The 19,214-nt window shown below is 37.8% G+C and overlaps 1 protein-coding gene and 1 pseudogene across 1 annotated transcript; both read right to left on the bottom strand.

Annotated features, from left to right (window-relative positions):
* Positions 1-973: 973 nt before the first annotated feature.
* On the bottom strand, positions 974-1,677 carry LOC115996298 (calcium-binding protein KRP1-like). Its single transcript, XM_031235495.1, has one exon. The coding sequence runs from the start codon at positions 1,573-1,575 to the stop codon at positions 1,204-1,206; it is 372 nt and encodes a 123-aa protein (XP_031091355.1). The 5' UTR covers positions 1,576-1,677; the 3' UTR covers positions 974-1,203.
* A 3,376-nt stretch (positions 1,678-5,053) lies between these two features.
* Positions 5,054-19,169, bottom strand: LOC115996980 (annotated as a pseudogene).
* Positions 19,170-19,214: the final 45 nt, after the last annotated feature.

The following is a 19,214-nucleotide window of genomic DNA, read 5'->3' as shown; positions in this document are numbered from 1 at the left end:
CCCCCCCCCACCCCTCTTCTCTATGCATCTATCTTTCTTTGATCTTTTTTCACAATTTTCTTTCTACTTTTTGTTTTTTGTTTTGTTTTTTTTTTTGAGCCGAGGAAAAAGATGACAATTTGACCAAAAGGGAGGAGGGAGGATAAATTACCATATTAACTCTACTTTTAACCATCAACTAACGAAATTGTTAACGGGGGACTTAATTGGGTAAAATCATCAAAGTCCGGGACTTAATTGAGTACAAAAAGTCACTTAGGACTAAATTGAGTAAAATCACTATAGTCGAGGACTAAATTGGGTATTAACTCTTAATGGAAAATACGGAGTATGGGAAAAATAAATTGGGAAATTAATATGGTGAGATGCTTGAGAACTAAAGGCCCAAGTTTTGCATTTCATGGCCTGTTAGAATGGGCTCTGTATCCACGTTCCTGTTGGGCCCACAACTTTCAATCTGCCTTTCAGAGTTTCAGTACTTTAAATTTAGAGATATTGGGCCAGTGCTATAGTCTCATAAAAATATGATTATAAAAATAAAATAAGATTGAATATCATAATTGTAATAATTTTATCGTTTAAAAAAATTAATTTCTTGTTTTCTCTACAAATATAAATTTTTTTATGATGGAAAAAGTTAATAATAATACATTTTAACACATTTAATACTTAAATTTATAAATTTTTTTTTATTTTATGTCAAACGTGTTTTTATTGTCTGAAAGTTGAATCGTAGAAGATAAGGTAAAAGACTGAAAGTATTGTTTTTCATTTTTTATTTTTTTTATTTGGTTGTATTTGCCGACATATTTTTTTCTATATTTCATTTTTTTTAATATATTTTTCTCTGCTCGCCATTCGCCAACTAGATAGCCGAGAAGCAGGGGCATCGAAACATGACTGAGATCAGCCGTCATATTTTATTAGCAAAAGACCTCAGAACCATATTCACAAGACAAAATATTAAGGTTCATGAATCATAATCCCCAAAAAAAATGGAAATTAAAGTAAAAATGTACATAAATGATGGATTGATTAACGATGTCAGTATTCGGGCAAGAAATTCAAATACCCAATTCTTGTTTTCAGTCTTTATGGTACAGTAATTCATTCCTTCGGAACTGCAAAATCCAGTGGAGAATTGAATGGATAAAAGAAGAAGAAGAAAAAACATGTTTTGATGACAGAAAGAAGCAAATTTCCTTAATTGCTACGAAACCAAGAATCAGCAGTCTTAAGATCTTGTTGCAGAACTCTTTGAAGCAAGGCTTCAGACTCGTGCATCAACTCAGGGCTCAATCTAAACATGAGCACACAAAACTCCATCTGATCCAGAGCCCCATCGCCGTCCATATCCCCTTCCTTCACCATGCTCCGCAGCTCATCATCCCTCAAATCCTGCAGCCCTAAAAGCGCCGAGTTCTTCTTCAAGCTCTCAAACGTTATCACCTCTTTCTCCCTATCCATCAGCAGCCTGAACCCATTACACAGCTCTCTGATCAGCCCTTCCCCGCCCAGCTTATCAGCCATCACCGGCAACATATCTTGGAACTCATTTCTCCTCGTATCCGCCATTTTTCTTGAAGTGATTGTGTATTTGTGTTGTGGATTGGGTTTGTAGAAATGGGTTTTTCTCAAAATACAATCTTGAATTTGGGTTGTATTGCTTACAGCAAGATGTGTTATTAATAGGAGGGAGATGGGGGAGTGTTCCAGGAAGGAGGGAAGGGGTGGATGGATCTCAGCCGTTAATTATATATCCTCTTTTAAATCAACGGTGGAGATTGTCCTGTATCAGTGGATGACAACAAGGTTAAACAGGGGAGTAAAGAGGTGGTCGGCTTTGGTACGAACCACAATGCAATTGCCAATCGTTTTCTAAGAAGATGCAGTGGCAGGCTGTCAGTTTGGTAGGTATATTTTGGTCATTTTTGGTGTATGAGATGTGTATTATGTATATCCATTTTTCTAGTATTTTATGTCTCTGAGATTGGTTCTATGTCATGTTTGTATGAATATAATAATAATACTCCGTATTAAAAATTTATTGTTGTTGTTTTGTTAAAGAACAGTGCAGGTTTGGGTTCAATTGTTGCATGGGTAGAGGTGGGCAAGGATTAGATATTAGGATCCATTCACATGATGGGATTGACTATTGCTGTCCTCCAAGGGGACTTGAGGTGGGAACTAGGAAACCCTATGGGAGATTCTGCCATACTTTGGCATCCACACTTGTGGTTTAAATAAATCCCCTAATTGATAAGATATTCGAAAATAAATCATAATTTGTAATTTTGTCCGGAGTAATTAATAAGAAGTTCAAAATTGTTAAGGTGTTGATTGATATCTAATGGGTGATGAGGATGAAGAGTCTCAGATCAGTCTCGACTCACTCAAATTCTCATTCTTAACTAGGTGTTCAATCTTGGTGTAATCAACCCATGCTTGTGAGACGAATTTCCTTATTTATGAGAATAACAATTTAAGTAATGTCAAGCATCTTAGATGGCATGTATGTAGTGATTCTCACATATAAGAGGTTATGTGGTCGAGCATCATACTTAATTGTATTGATGGTTGCCTTAAAAATTTTCTAAACTGTTTAATTTTATAAAAAAATAAAAAATAAAGAGATAAATACCTAACTAAAATTCCTTCAAACATATTATTACCTAGTAATTTCATTGCGATAAAAAGAACTTTGATGAAGATGAGTGTTGGAATTTGAGTGAAGGATTGATGTAGGGCTTAAGCAAAATTGTCTGAAATGAACAAAAGCAAAAGTACAAGAGAGGAAGGTACGTGAGAATGAGAGGATATTAATGATGCCATTGCTGAGCTAAACGTTGATAGTGTAATATATGAGAAGGTGGTCTGAATCCAAGCTTTTGACTCTTTCAAAGAAAGTGATCTGTGGATAATGTCAAACACATGCATGCACACTATTCTATTACTGGCGTGCTCGAGCAATTGTTAATAGAAATTAACCCCACTACAAAAAACAAAATAGAAAATAAATAAATTCAGGAAATTAAAATACATTAGGGGTGTCTTTGAAGCATGAGAATCGGAATCAGAATTAGAATAATGATCGAATATTTGGTAATGGTATGAGTTTTGGTGAAAGCATTTTGCATGTTTGGTAATAAAGTGAAATTTGAATGATATGATTATCAATGTTGATATTTGGTTATGTGTGACCCTATAATTGGAATAAAGGTTTTAAAAATACAAAAAACAAAAAACAAAAAAAAATTAAAAAAACAAAAAAACAAAAATTACAGAATTTCATAACACAATACTAAAAAACTAACACAAGCAGTGTTGCAAAAATCCCGCATATTCACCAATTAATCGGTGTCTAGGCGTTAGGCGCTTACCGGCTGTCTAGCGTATCACAATAATCGATGGTCTATGCGGCCGACTAGGCTTCCTAGGCGCTGACCGCCTAGTCCTCCTAGGCACCGCCTAGGCCGACTAAGTCGCCTAGTCGGCCTATTAGCTATGATTCCCTTCTTTTTAATTAGATAAGTTATTTCACTTAGAACAATATCATTTTGAGCGGAATAATCCTAAATCGTTCAAACTCTAATTTAGGTTAATATTTAATATTTTAGTATTAACTATTAAAGTATTAAATAGATTATAATTATCATGTCTTAAAAATTTAAAAATTAAAACAAATTAAAAAAATACATGGGTCTCTTGGCGCCGATTAATCGCCGCCTAGTCGCTCTAGGCGGTAGGCGTCCTCTCGAGCGCCCGAGGAATGTCTAGCGATTTTTTACAATCATGAATACGAGACACGAAAACTTACAATACAAGATATATACACATACTTTATAGTATAAAAGAAAGTGTAACGTGAATTGAACAACCAAATAGTCGCTGTCAAAAGTAAATAAAAAACAACATGGTATAGGACCAGAGTCCACAGCCACAGTATAATGATCCCATGTACATGGAGGCAACCTAACACTCCTATTTAGAAGAGAAATCAATACTTATTACATCTCCTAAGTCCTAACTACATCATACATACACATGACAGCCCAAAGCATAAAAACAATTACATTTTAGTTACATACAAGATAAACTCAAAGCGAAAAGGTAATTTAATCTGATTGGTACGGTGATGATAAAGATTGGGTCTCGAGTCCCTACATGATCAGTGATGAAGATAGGCCAACTTTCCAAAGGTTGGGTACCACCGGCAGAAGAAATGAAACTTCATAGAAGATTCTGAGAGTCTTTTTCTCATCTCTGATCTTTTCCACCCACTTGGAATTTTCTTTTTCGCACTCATCACAGCTTTCTTGAATCACTTTTCCCGACCAATTCATTTTTGTCATGCATACATTTTATCATCATAATTAGACTCATGATGTCCAGAACGTATTAAGAATCTAATATCATTTTGTTGAGGGAAAACGAGGATAAAAAATCGCGAATAAAGACAGAAAAAATTTATGTGGTTTGACTGTTACTTATTTATACAGGAGCGAATGAAGTCTTTTATTAATTGTACTGTGATGACAGTATATTCAAGATTATAAGTACGGAGTATTATATATTCATATATAACTCTTAACGGTTTTACAAAATTATCATTGTAACCCTCATCACACTCAACGAACTCAATTCGAGTTCAAACAATGGAGACAAGTATATATTGTCATTCTGTTATACTCTACTATGTATTAACACTTGTCATCTTTAGTAACATATGAGACATACACAACACTACGACACACTTGATACTTAGACTACGTAACTTGTTTATTTTATGCTTTTTATCAGGTTTGTACATAATGAGAAACATGCTACACTTAATAACTTTTTATATTGAAATTTGTGTATTATTTAATTTTTGCCTTTCCCAGTGGATGTGAGCATGGCTTTGACAATTGGATGGACAGATGGACAACAGCAGCCTCCAATAATTCATCTTCCCCACTGCCACCAATCAGGATTTCTGTCCAAAAATGTGTTTGACATTGTGAATATGAACAGAGGAATTATGAATTTCTTGGTTTAGTTATACAAGAAGAGGTCAGAACCAAAACTTTAATGTGTTCACGTTAGTATAAATCTTAAATCTTGTGGCCGTTCAGTATTGAAGATTGACCACATGCGGCTATACAAAAAATTAACATTCTACCTGGATTATGTACGAGGAAGAAGTCATATAAAGAATTAAATGAATGCAACAGTGACTCCTCTGTGTTTCTCAGTAGACTGAAAAAACTACTAAACTAGCATTGTATAAAATCTTTCCTTATCTGGGTTCTTGTACTGTAATTGTCATTTGGTTGTTGGAGTATGGCTTACTAGAGGAAGTAGATGAAGAAGTGCCAGATGTCATGCGCGCCCTTGCGACAAAAGCTGGTTGATTGGCTCTTGGGATACTCATACTATCACTCCCGAGCATAATGAGTACGTTAGACATGCTAGGGCGAACGCCTGGATCTTCTTGTACACACAACAACCCAACGTTTATACACTTGAAGACTTCGGTTTCATGGTTTGGTTCGAGTGGAAGGAGTGGCTGGTCTACTAAATCCTTCGTTCTTTCTTCGCTCCACAATCTCCATGCCTGAAATTTATAGCATATAGTCATATTGTCAAGGTTGGGAACTATAAGGACGCAATGGCAATTATAGCATAGCAAAGTTATGTCACTCACATAGCCTAATAGGTTTGAAGATTCATCAAGATGATAAAACCCGCTATTTTTCTTGCCACTGACGATCTCCAGTACAACTACTCCAAAACTAAATACGTCTGATTTTGTTGAGAATAGTCCGTCTAATGCGTACTCTGGTGACATATAACCACTGTATTACAGAACAATTGGTGCATATTAGGAGACTAATCACATGCATAAGAAGAATGCTAGAATCTTTGAGATAAATATGAGATATGCTTAGTGTACTTACTATGTCCCAACAACCTTGTTGGTGTTTGCTTCAGTTCTTTTGCCTTCAACAATCCTTGCCAATCCAAAATCTGAAATTTTGGGATTCATTTCTTCATCCAACAAAATGTTACTTGTTTTTAAATCTCTATGAATGACCCTCAATCTTGAATCATGATGAAGATACAATAGCCCTCGAGCAATCCCCAATATAATGTCAAACCGCTTCTCCCAATCCAGTTGTGCACTTAAGTTTCGATCTTGAGAGATTATGGTGAAAAAAGAAGATTAGTAGAAACCAAGCATTACCTGATTGTTTAAAGGGCAGAGTCTGCATAAAAGAAAAGGAACAGAAAACAACATGTGATGGACTAACCAAATATCCAGGTGTCTAAACTTTTGTTTGGCATATATTCATAGAGCAGAATCTTTTCCTTTCCTTTAATGCAGTAGCCCAAAAGGCGAACTAGATTCCGATGTTGAAGCTTTGCAATCAGTATAACTTCATTCTTAAATTCATTGTTGCCTTGTCCCGATTCATTTGATAACCTTTTTACTGCTATTTCTCGACCTCCTTGGAATACACCCTGCACAAGTATTTGCACTGTTGAATTGTACGATGGGTACAAAATATTGAGTGGAGTTGGAATAATACTTACCTATCTAGAGAGGTATATATGTCGATCATTACCTTGTAAACAGGACCAAAACCTCCACGTCCAAGCTTATTCGCATCAGAAAAGTTGTTTGTAGCAACTAATATACTTTCAAAACTGAAGAATGGAACGTCGATCCCTTTCTCATCATGTTCTTCTATCATGCCTTCTCTGTCACTGTCATCATACGCTTCGTGCAATTGAATTTCTTGATTGTTACTTTCATTTTCTGAAGTCCAAAACCAAAATTCCAAACATAATTAGTTGAGGAAACCTTCTTCAACCAATATAATTCGAGCAATTACTTCTTTTAAGGTTACCTCTATGTTTCGCGTTTCTCCTATGTCTGTAGTAAATGTAGAAAAAGACACAAACAACTAGAATGACACCGGCTATAGTTGCAGGTATGATTGCTTTGAGTTTCCCTGATGACTTGTGATTTCCAACTGTTGAAATGAAAATGAGGAAACATGAAATTTACACTGGCAATTTGGTATGATAAATTCTTCTGATTCCAAAGTTCTTCAGAAACATTTTAAAGTTCCCAATTCATAGCTGAGGCAATAAATTACGAAATTCAGACAGCCAACATATTTCTCAGTAGAAACAAAACAAGATTAATGAAGTTAGCCATTGGAGCTTGCGTAAAGACAAATGTTTTCGCAACTCATAAGTCATAACGCAAATGTAGCAATCCATATGAGTTGAGAGTTGTTACCTTGGACAGCTCCATGTTCAGCTCCAGCGAGTCTAATCCGAATTGTGCTTCCATTTCTATCATCTTTTGACAGAACCAAGAATTCGTCATTCCATATTAAGCAACCATTGTTACTATCATAAGCATAGGCAGTGCAGGAACAATTCCTCAGACAAAATGATTCACATTGTTCAGAGCTCCGAACTGTCACATTTTGAGGCTGTCTGGGCAATTTCATATTCGTGGTCGGATCAAAGTGGTCCTTTGGGGCACTTGCATTCGTCGCACATTGCAACTTCACATTCCTGGCACAGCCGCCGGAAAAATCCTTCAATCTCCAATCTTTATCCGAGTTAATGCTGAAACCAGGCAAGCATTCACAAACAGAAGAGGAATTCTCTTTACACAGGCCAAACGGGCCGCAAGAAGCATAAACGTCGCACTGTTTTTCCGGCCGACTAAAGACGCTTTGCCACGAACCGCTATTCGACCATGTAAACAGCTGGATTTGGCCCGTTACACTGATTGTGAACCTTGAGAGCACGGAAGGGTCATTGAGGAAATACGTCGAATAGCTCTCGTTCACATTGTTGACATAGTTGAAACTGTACATAGGATTAGGAATATCCTTAAATGCACGGCCATCCCAGGGTCCACTGCTCCAGTATTGCTCAATCCCGTTCCACTTCACAACATACTGCTCAATCGTGGGGTCCATCTCCAGACTGTACGGTCCCGGAGCCGGATCCTCCGAGTTCCGCCATGAAATTAGCGACTGTTTCTCGTTCGTGCGCTTATTATACCCGAGTCGCGCGTGGGGCATGAGCGTGTCCGCCGGATAATCGAAGCTCTGCCAGAGCGGCGGAGTGGCGTTAGAATACGGGCCGTCGGAGAGAACCAAGTTTCCGGTTTCAAGAAGCGTTGCTTGAACGGAATTCCAGGGCGAGGTGAGATTGGTTGACCAAATCGAGTTCCCGCTCCCAGTTGTGAGCACCAAGTTCCCGTTTTTGATGTTCAGCTGAGCTGAATCCATGTCGGGAGAGGAAATCGGAGCTTCCCTATTGGCAACCCAAATCACTGTTTGAGGCGATATCTGCTTGTACCAAATGCCCGCGTAGTAAGATGACTGACCCGGCGTGAAGAAACCCATCTCAAATGTTCCATTTTCAGAGACAAGAGTCACTGCAAGGGTTAGCGATTTGCCTGCTGCGGTGAGGACGTTTGATCCCAGAGAGATTTCTGGAGAATTGAAGAAGAAGAAGAACAGAGAAAGCCAGAGAGAACTACTATTCAGCCTCAGCTCCATGGCTGCATAGAAGTGCACGGAGCACTAGTCTGCTGAAAGTGGAGTCTAGATTCTTTAATCGCTTATTTAATTATTAGGTTTTTGGTTAATGGTAAAAATCTGAACCATAATCCAAAGGCTTTCTGGGTCATGATTGTTGAAATTTTCATAGATTTGAAATTTCTTTCTTCTCATAGCGTCTGAGATTTGAAATTTCTTAAATTGACAGTTGGAATAAGGAAGTCCAGTAACTACTATTTTTTGAAGACTCAACTTACCCGATTAAGCAGTTCTAGACCGTGAAGCACGATTCATATTACAAGATATATTCTTAATATAAGTTATTTTTATATACTGTATATTTATTTGTAATATATTGCGAGTTTATAGCAACTACATCAACAAATATTGTGAGGATCATGTCAGGCTATGATCTTGAAGAAGCAATCTTAAACTGGTGTGAAGGATAATATTTGAAGAAATAATTCTCCTGCAAATGTAGAGTTAATGTCAAGAATGGCAGAAAAAAAAAAGAAAAAAGAAGTAAGCAACAGCCGTGAAGTGTGCGGCGCGCCCGCATGGGCGAGTCAGAGTGGCCGCCAGCTGGCGGCCACTCTGACTTTATACCACCATTTCGTTTTTTTTTTGTTTTTTTTTATTTAAATTGTCAGAATTTGTTTTTCTTTTCTATTTTCTTTTTCTTTTTTTTTTTCTTTTCTCCCATATACTCTTTCCTAATCACACTTAAAAACTCCTCAATTACCGCGAAATAACTCAACTGATAAGGATGCTCTTATTTTAACTTACATTATATTAACAATAAATATGCGTTAAAATGTAATAAATTTTTTTACAATATATTGATAATACGAGTATATTAAAATAAATTAATAATATATAAGATATAAATTTGTATTGGATAGTGTGGGTTGACAATCTAAGTTGCAATTTGTTGAGGGAATCATCAGTGATCACTGATTAGTCGACCAGCAACTATTGAGGCTAATTTAATAGGGTTGTGGCTATTCAAACTTGTCAACTTATAGGAAAGCGACATTTCTCAATAGTGATCAAACCCTATGGACTCTCCATTAGTAGATTTTGATACGTTTTTAAAATAGTAAATATTTTGGGAGTGGGTTTTTAACAAATATGAAATGAGTTTTTTTTTTTGCAGATCTTTCTCCTGCAAATGTAAAAAAAGGTGCATACAATGCATGTCCTCAAATAATGGTGGCAGTTTCCCTTATTAGAAGAAAAAAAATAGAAGAAATGCGCACCAAAGAAATTATTACATTCAATCGTCTCTTGTTGAATACAATTGACTCTGTTACAATGTAGTATCTGTTCATACATATTTCGTACAAGTATATACTTTCGAACTTGTGACATCTAACTTAGGAGGGCCACAACTATAATGCTTGACCACAAGGTCTTTGACAAATGAATCTTTTCCACTGGGAAAGTGTTGAAGTTATGAGGTAAGAGGAAACATGGGTCTCACCTCACTATCGACCTTCCACCACTGAAGCAGTGACTTCATTGTTGGAGTAGGCACTTTTCTTGGACGAAGAAGAAGACGGCGTGTCTTCGACACGCCTCCTTGCTACAAAAGCTGGCTGCTTGGGCCGTGGAAGACTCATGCTTTCAGTCACTAGCATTATAACAACATTCGACATCGTTGGTCGATCGTTTGGATCTTCTTGCACGCACAACAGCCCCATATTTATGCATTTCAAGACTTCACTTTGGTTGCAAGATGAGAGCAGAATCGGATCCATCATATCCAGTGCCTTCTCTTCCATCCAAAACTTCCATGCCTGACACAGTTACAGAATTGTCACCCGTGAACATATAATGATGGGTATTTGCAGAATGTGTAATAGGCTTTTAATGCTCACATGGCCTAAGAGGTTCAAGGATTCTTGAGACTGGTAAAATGATGTGTTTCTTCTTCCGCTAATGATCTCAAGTACAACCACGCCGAAACTAAAAACATCTGATTTGATTGAGAAGAGCCCCTCCATTGCGTATTCCGGAGGCATATACCCACTTTGGCAAAACAAAATAAAGGTGATCAAAGGTATCAAAATTAGTGTTTGCATAATCAAATTAAAGTATCTAGCTTAACTGCAAGGATATTCTTGATAATAGATTCCTTGAATTCACCAAACATTAATGATGCTTATGTATGGAAATGTTGCAAGGATTATCATATAAACTTACAGGGTGCCAACAACTTTCTTTGTATTGGCTTCTATGCTTTTGCCTTCAACAATTCTTGCCAGTCCAAAATCTGAAATCTTGGGGTTCATCTCTTGATCTAATAAAATGTTGCTAGCTTTAAGATCCCTATGAATCACCCTCAACCTCGAGTCTTGGTGGAGATAAAGAATACCTCTAGCAATGCCCAAGATGATATCGAACCTCGTTTTCCAATCCAATGTAGCAGAGAGTGTGCAATCTTGCAAAATGAGAAGACATTTAGAATTCAAAGAATTGAAGCTGTTAAATAAGTTGAAGAAAGATCAGCAGCGATCATGGACTAACCAAATATGATGGCATCTAAGCTTTTGTTGGGCATGTATTCATATAACAAAATCTTTTCATTTGTTGTGATGCAGTAGCCTACAAGTTTCACTAGATTGCGGTGTTGAAGCTTGGCAATCAACACAATCTCGTTCTTGAATTCATTCACACCTTGTCCACTCTGGCTCAACAACCTTTTCACAGCAATTTCTTGCCCTCCTGGAAAAATACCCTGTGAAAGTCTACAACTGTTACATTTACAAGGCACCTAATGCTCAGATTAAGATAGTTGTCTAGTCTCGAAATAACCTTATAAACCGGGCCAAAACCCCCTTGTCCAAGCTTGTTTGCATCAGAGAAACTCTCTGTTGCTGCCAATATGATTTCCAGGCTAAAAAATGGAATGTCAATAGCTTTCTTATCATCCTCAGTGAACAAGTCATTCTCTTGGTCTGCAATGTTTGTTTAAGTACAGTTATTCTCAGTTGATTTGCTAAGATTGTTGTCTAAGAAAAACAGCACTCACTAGTTAGAAACAGAATTCTTACCCTTTCTTTCATGAACCAAATTTCTTTTATAAATTGTGTAGCCAATGCTGCACAAAATTACAAGCGCTAGAATCACTGAGATAAAAATAATCACTGATCTGAACTTCAAAGAAGATTCTTTCCTTTCTGTTGATGACCCTGCTTCTGTCGTTACTGAGACACAGGCAAGAAGAATTTCAGTTCATTGAGTTCTAAATGTGGAGATGGCATAAAATCTTTAAGCCTTATGCCACTACTGCAACAAAACATTGCTCTCAGATCAATGACAATGGCATTGCATGGAGTATAGCAAAGAGCATATAGTCAATTGATAGAATCAAAAGAGCTATATGTAATCAAACAGGAATAGTAAAGTTTATGCATACTTGAGGTACAATTTAAGCTTAAGGCGTCCCATTTGAAACCTGATTTGCATTGGCACCTCCCCTGCCCTTGTTTTGTAGCATTGCAAATAGTGTTGGGCCAATCCTCACAGTCAATAAGAGCACTACATGTTGGCTCCGGTGGAGGGTTCCAACCAATCTCTATACTATCTTTGCGTTTATCAATGTCGTACATATAACACCAGTTGGTCACATTGAATGGCAATGAATCGTTAAGGAGTGTGACTCCATCAATTGGGTTTCTGGAACTACATGTATGAGAATTTTCCATATTGAGTTCAATCACAAATTTTTTGGAGTCGAAGTCGATATCAGTGACAAGATAGGATTTTGTCAATGTTTGGAAACTTAAATCGCCTGTGGACTCTGTACAGGAGAAACTACTGTACAGAGGATCTCCACAGTCTGGTTGAGTGCTTAAAGGATATGGTATCGAGTTTAAACCACAAGGGCGACAGTCCCTCCTTGTTCGTTCTGCAAAAGATGAGAGCATGAAACATTTCACAAAAGCAATGATGTTTAATGAGGGACGCTTCCTAAGGAGGATTGAAGTATGTGTTCTATCTCAACTAAAAGTATAAGCTGATAGTTGGATTGTTGTTTATACATTATATGCTTGCCTCCTCAGAGTCCGGTGACTTTTGACGGGTTCCAAGCAACACACTTGAACCATAGTCTCTTTTTGTCATGGTGACATAAATGTGCTTGGGGAAATGGATATATTGTTGGATCTTACCTAAGTCAGAAATTGCAACGCGGACGGAAAGGGTAAGACCAATGGTGTCATCCTTTTGGAGACCAGTTAAATTAGATGTCCAAATTCTGCATTCGAGTCTAAGGTCACTAGTCCCTCTTTGTCTTGGATCCACTGCACTATACGAATAAGCCTGGCACTGGCAATAGTTAAGGCACTCCTGTTTGCAGTCTTCTTCAGTCTTAGCATTTGGATAAGCCAAGTCTGGATTCCCAAATACCATTGAAGGGAGATTCAAGAATGTGTCTTTCGTGGCATTCTGGTTGCAGCTAATATCTGACTTCCTAGAACAACCACCTGAAAATTCTTCAGCACTCCAATCATCTGGATTAGTAGGTTTAAACCCCGGCAAACACTTGCAGTTGTTGATGCTACAGCTAGCAAACGTCCCACAGAAGTTATACACGCTGCAATTATCTCTTGGCGCTGCCCATTGCAAAACCCAGCTATTATTCCAGATAGCTGTATTTGCCCAGAGGAATTCATCAATAGTCTTGGATTATGGTATGAAGGCAGGCTTGACAAGTTTGCCAAACTAAAATTCGATTGCAAGTTTGCCGAACTAAAATTCGATAGCAAGAAGTATACATCAATGGGTATACCACTTAAACTGGTTAATCCTTCTCCAACGCCATCTTTCCAGTATGTTACTGTTCTCTTCAGAATGATGTACTGATTTTTGTCTGCGGGATCTTGTCTGAATCTGTAACTTCCATTTCTGGGGTTGTGACCGGAACTTTCCCAGGAAGTCAGTGTTAAATTCTCATCCATTTTCATCCCAGGAAGAAAAGTATCGGCTGGGTTGTCGAAACTTTGCCATAAAGTCTCCCCCGAAAGATCATCAATCAGAACTAAGTTCCCAGAATCCAAAAGCCTTGCTGTTCTTGAAGTCCTGTGTGACTTAGAGGGCGTAGCATCAAGTTGTGTGGAGAAATATGTGGCGCCAGTAGCATCCAGAACAAAAAGATTTCCATCTTCTTTAATGGCGACAGCCCCTTCTGGATCCTGAATTGGGATTTCGCTATTGGCAACCCACACAACCGTTCGCGGTTTCAAGCTGTAATACCAAATGCCTACGTACCAGTTTGAATTTTCTTCATCTTGAAAGAAACCAAGCTCAAATCTTTTCCCAGCTGAAACAAGTGTGTCATTCTCATTTAATAAACTGCTTCCGGTGGTGATTGCGTCTCTACCATGACACGGAAGCATAAAGCACATCAATAATGATGGACACAAGAGCTGGCAGATGCACTGCATAGTTACGTTGCAGCAGATTGCTTTCAAGTGTCTGATCTTTGTGGCTTTGGCAGATTAATTATTGTTGGATGATGAGAAGTCTTCGCTCCCGAGTGAAGTCAACACTAACTTAAAGTGTAGACGACTAAGTTATCATCACCATAAATAATGGTGAAGCTAACCGGGCCATGCATGATGACAACATTTACGGTTATCATTTGTGTGATAATCCCTTTTTATTTATTTATTTATTTATAAATTTATACCCAATGCTGGAATATGGACTAGCGGTAGTCAATCAAGCAATCAGACCGGCATTAGATGCATGATAGTTAGACTAGCTGCCCCGGAGCTTGACCAGTTAACTTTGGCAATAGAAGAAGGAATTATATGGCAACTATACCATTATGGATGGACAACCAAGGTCAACTTAAATTATCTCTTACTCCCTAAGTTATCATTCTCTTTCTTAAATCACCCCAACTACCTGATATCTTTATATTTCCTAAATCTCCCCTACATGTAGTCATGCCCACGTTTCGATTCTGGTTCCAAATCAGTGGTTCCTAGTTCTAGAATCAGCCAAACCGGAATCGGACTTTGTATAAAGGTTTCACCGGTGGTTTCAGTTCAAACCAATTTGATTTCTTTCTTTCTTTTGTGAATTTTATTTTGTAAATTACAAAGTACACTAAGCTATCACTATAGAGAAATTAAAGGTGAACCTGACATGAGGGTCATCGCGACAACATGCATTTCCTTTTTCCAATGATATGATATTCATAAATAATCTTGTGATTGAAAAGTTTATATTAACTTAAACCGCGTTTAGATTTATGGGTTGAACCGTTGAAATACTTTTCAACTTAGTTTGTATGGACGAATTGGCTTGCTTTGACACGCCTATTAATAGCAGGTGGAGTCGTGAAGTCAACAACACATACACTCCACATCAATTCATTAACCATAATTTAATGAGTAATACAGTGCATGCATATATGTTAGAACCCCATTGTCTCTAACCAAGAACAGTATATTCTTCCCTTGCTGAAAAACATTCTAATGTGAATCATTGATAAATATTCATTTTCTTTTTGAAATCATAAATATTCATTTTTTGAAATCATAAATATTCGATTTTAATATATCAAAAAATTATTTGTAAGTAGCTAGTATATTAAAAAAAATGAACCTTCAAGGTACTAAAAAAATTGAACTTTCAATATATTAAAATGAATCTTCAATATACAAAAAAATGAATCTTCATTATATCAAAAATGAATTTTATGCAATTGATCCATCAAAAGAGTATTGATTGGTTAACTATCTACCCACCAATGAAATAGTAAAATCATTCTGGGATTCGGCGGTTATCTTGGACGAAGAAGAAGATGTCATTTCAGAAATACGCCGCCTTGCTACAAAAGCCGGCTGCTTCGGCGGTGGAAGACTCATGCTTTCAGTCGCTAGCATTATAACAACATTCGACATTGTTGGCCGATCGTTTGGATCTTCTTGCACGCATAATAATCCGATGTTTATGCACCTCAACACTTCACTTTGGTTGCAAGATGAGACCAGAATTGGATCCATCATATCCCCTGCTTTCTCTTCCATCCAAAACTTCCATGCCTGACACAGTTACAGAATTGTCACCAGTAAACAAACAATCACAGATAAATTTGTAGAAATAAATAGGCTTTTGAATTTTGATGCTCACATGGCCTAAGAGGTTTAAGGTTTCTTGAGATTGGAAAAATGACGTGTTTTTCCTTCCACTAATGATCTCGAGTATAACCACACCGAAACTAAAAACATCAGATTTAATTGAGAAGAGCCCTTCCAGTGCATATTCTGGAGGCATATATCCCCTGACAAAACAAAAAAAAGTGTGAAATTAGTGTCTGCATAATTATAGTATTTAGCTTAACAATGATGTTCTTATTCAGTTATTCAGATAATAGATTCCTTGAATTCACCACACATTAATGATGCTTATGTATGGAAATGTAGTAAGGATTATGATATAAACTTACAGGGTTCCAACAACTTTGTTTGTATTGGCTTCTATACTTTTTCCTTCAACGATTCTTGCCAGTCCAAAATCTGAAATCTTAGGGCTCATCTCTTGATCTAATAAAATGTTGCTAGCTTTAAGATCCCTATGAATGATCCTCAACCTTGAATCTTGGTGGAGATAAAGGAGACCTCTAGCAATGCCCAATATGATGTCGAACCTCATTTTCCAATCCAGTATATCAGCGAGTGTGGAATCTTGAAAACAAAAATAAAAGACTTAAGAATGTTAAGGTTTTAACCACAGGTTTGCAGAAAGAAGATGATGATCAGTTCATAGACTAACCAAATATGATGGCATCTAAGCTTCTGTTTGGCATGTATTCATACAACAAAATCTTTTCATTTGTTGTGACGCAATAGCCTACAAGTTTCACTAGATTGCGGTGTTGAAGCTTGGCAATCAACACAATCTCATTCTTGAATTCATTCACACCTTGCCCTCCCTGGCTTAACAACCTTTTCACAGCGATTTCTTGCCCACCAGGAAAAATACCCTGTGCAAGTCTACAACTGTTACATTACAAGGCACCTAATCCTTGAAATAAGATATATAGTTGAAAGTAGGCTCTAAACAACCTTATAAACCGGGCCAAATCCCCCTTGTCCGAGCTTGTTTGCATCTGAGAAATTCTCTGTTGCTGCCAATATGGTTTCCAGGCTAAAAAATGGAATGTCAATGGCTTTCTTATCATCCTCAGTTAACAATTCATCCTCTTGGTCTCCAATGTTTGCCAAGTTATTCAGTTGGTTTCCTACAATTCTTTTGTCTAAGAAAAACAGCACAAGTTAGAACAGTTCTTCTATAGACTTAAGAGTTGAAGATTGATTCAGTCTTACCCTTTCTTTTACGAACCAAATTTCTTCTATAAATTATGCAGCCAATGCTGCACAAGATTACAGCAGCTAGAATCACTGAGATAGAGATAATCACTGATCTGAACTTCACAGAAGATTTTGTCCTTTCGCTCGATGACCCTGCTACTGTCATTACTGAAACACAGGCAAGAAGATTTTCATTTTATTGAGTTCTAAATGTGGAGATGACACAGAATCTTTAAGCCACCAAAAATTTTCTTTCAGAGAAAATGACATTGCATGCAGGCTAACAAGGAGCATATAGTCAATTGATAGATTCAAAAGAGTTATGTAAATAATCAAACAGGTAAAGTAAAGATTAAGCATACCTGAGGAACAATTTAAGCTTAAGGCGTCCCATTTGAAACCCGATTTGCATAGGCACCTTCCCTGCCCTTGTTTTGTATCATTGCAAATTGAGTTTGGCCAATCCTCACAGTCAGTAGAAGCACTACAGGTTGGCTCCGATGGAGGATTCCAACTGATCTCTATACTATTTTTGCCTTGACTCAGTAAATGACCAGTGTCATTATAACACCAGTTTTTCACATTGAATGGCAATGAAGAGTTAAGGAGTATGACTTTATCAGCTGGGTTTCTGGAATTACAGCTATCAGAATTTTCTACAGGGACGTCAATCACAAAACTTCGGCTCTCCAAACTGAAATCAGTGACAGGATAGGATCCATTCAATGTTTGGAAACTTAAATCACCTATGGACTGATTACAGGAGAAACTATAGTACAGAGGATCTCCACAACCCGGTTGACTGCTTAACGGATATGGTATAATGTTATCACCGCAAGTGGGACAGCTCCTTCCTGTTAATTCTGCAAAAGATCACAGCATGAAACATTTCACAAAAGCAATGATGTTGTTGAGCGGAGGCCGGTAAAGGGCCAAGTCCATCAATTGGGGAAAATGTGATGGGGTAGTGGTCCTTAAAGATGTTTAATAAAGGGTAATGGATATATGACTCTTACCTACATCAGGAGTTGCAATGCGAATGGAAAGGTTAAGACCATTTATGCTATCCTCATGGAGATCAATGAAATCAGATGTCCAGATTTTGCATTGGAGTGTAAGGTTTCCAGTCCTTCTTGGTCTAAGAGCAGGATTCCGTGCACTATATGAATAGCCCTGGCACTCGCAATAGCCAAGGCACTCCTGTCTGCACTCTTCTTCACTCTTGGAATTTAGAATTGTCGAGGCTGGATTCCCAAATACCACTGAAGTGAGATTCAAGAATGTGTCTCTCTTCACAGTCTGGTCGCAGCTAATAGCTGGCTTCCTAGAACAACCACCTGAAAATTCATTAGCTCCCCAATCTCTGGGATTAGTAGGTTCAAAGCCCTGCAAACACTTGCAGTAGTGTGAACCATTATTGTTGATGCTACAGCTACCAAAGTTCCCACAGACGTTATACACACTGCAACGATCGTGTGGCTCTGACCATTGCAAAGACCAACCAACCTTCTTACTATCCCAGCTATAGAATTGTATTTCCCCAGAGGAATTCATCAATAGCCTTGATGAGTTTTTGCCACTAAAATTCGACAGCAAAGAGGACACAATAAGGGGAATACCACTTAAACTTTTCCAGTGTGTGGTTAGTGGTCTCTTCTTAATGGTGTAGAGATTTTTGTCTTCTGTATCTTGTCTGAAGGTGTAATTTCCGGGTGTGGGATTGTAGCCAGAACTTGCCCAGGAAGTCAGTGTAAAACTCTCATCCATTTTCATCCCGGGAAGAAAAGTATCGGCTGGGTTGTCGAAACTTTGCCATAAAGTCTCCCCCGAAAGATCATCAATCAGAACTAAGTTCCCAGAATCCAAAAGCCTTGCTGTCCTTGCAATCCTGTGTGACTTAGAGGACGTAGGATCAAGCTGTGTGGAGAAATATGTGGCGCCAGTATTATCCACAACACAAAGATTTCCATCTTCTTTAATGGCCACAGCCCCTTCTGGATCCTGAATTGGGGAATCCCTATTGGCAACCCACACAATTGTTCGGGGGTTCAACTTGTAATACCAAATGCCTACATACCAGTTTGAATGTTGTTCATCTACAAAGAAACCAAGCTCAAATCTTTTCCCAGCTGAAACAAGTGTGTCACCCTCAGTTACTAAACTGCTTCCGGTGGTGATTGCGTCTCTACCATGACATGGAAGCATAAAGCACATCAGTAAAGCACACAAGAGCTTGCAGATGTACTTCATGATTGGAGATTAATTGAATAATCTTTTGTTGAGACCAGGGGATATGATATGATGATAA

This window comes from Ipomoea triloba, chromosome 11 (genome assembly GCF_003576645.1).
Source record: "Ipomoea triloba cultivar NCNSP0323 chromosome 11, ASM357664v1".
Taxonomy (NCBI): Eukaryota; Viridiplantae; Streptophyta; class Magnoliopsida; order Solanales; family Convolvulaceae; genus Ipomoea; species Ipomoea triloba.
The sequence above is the reverse complement of the archived record's forward strand: the minus strand, read 5'-3'. Positions and strand labels throughout refer to the sequence as shown.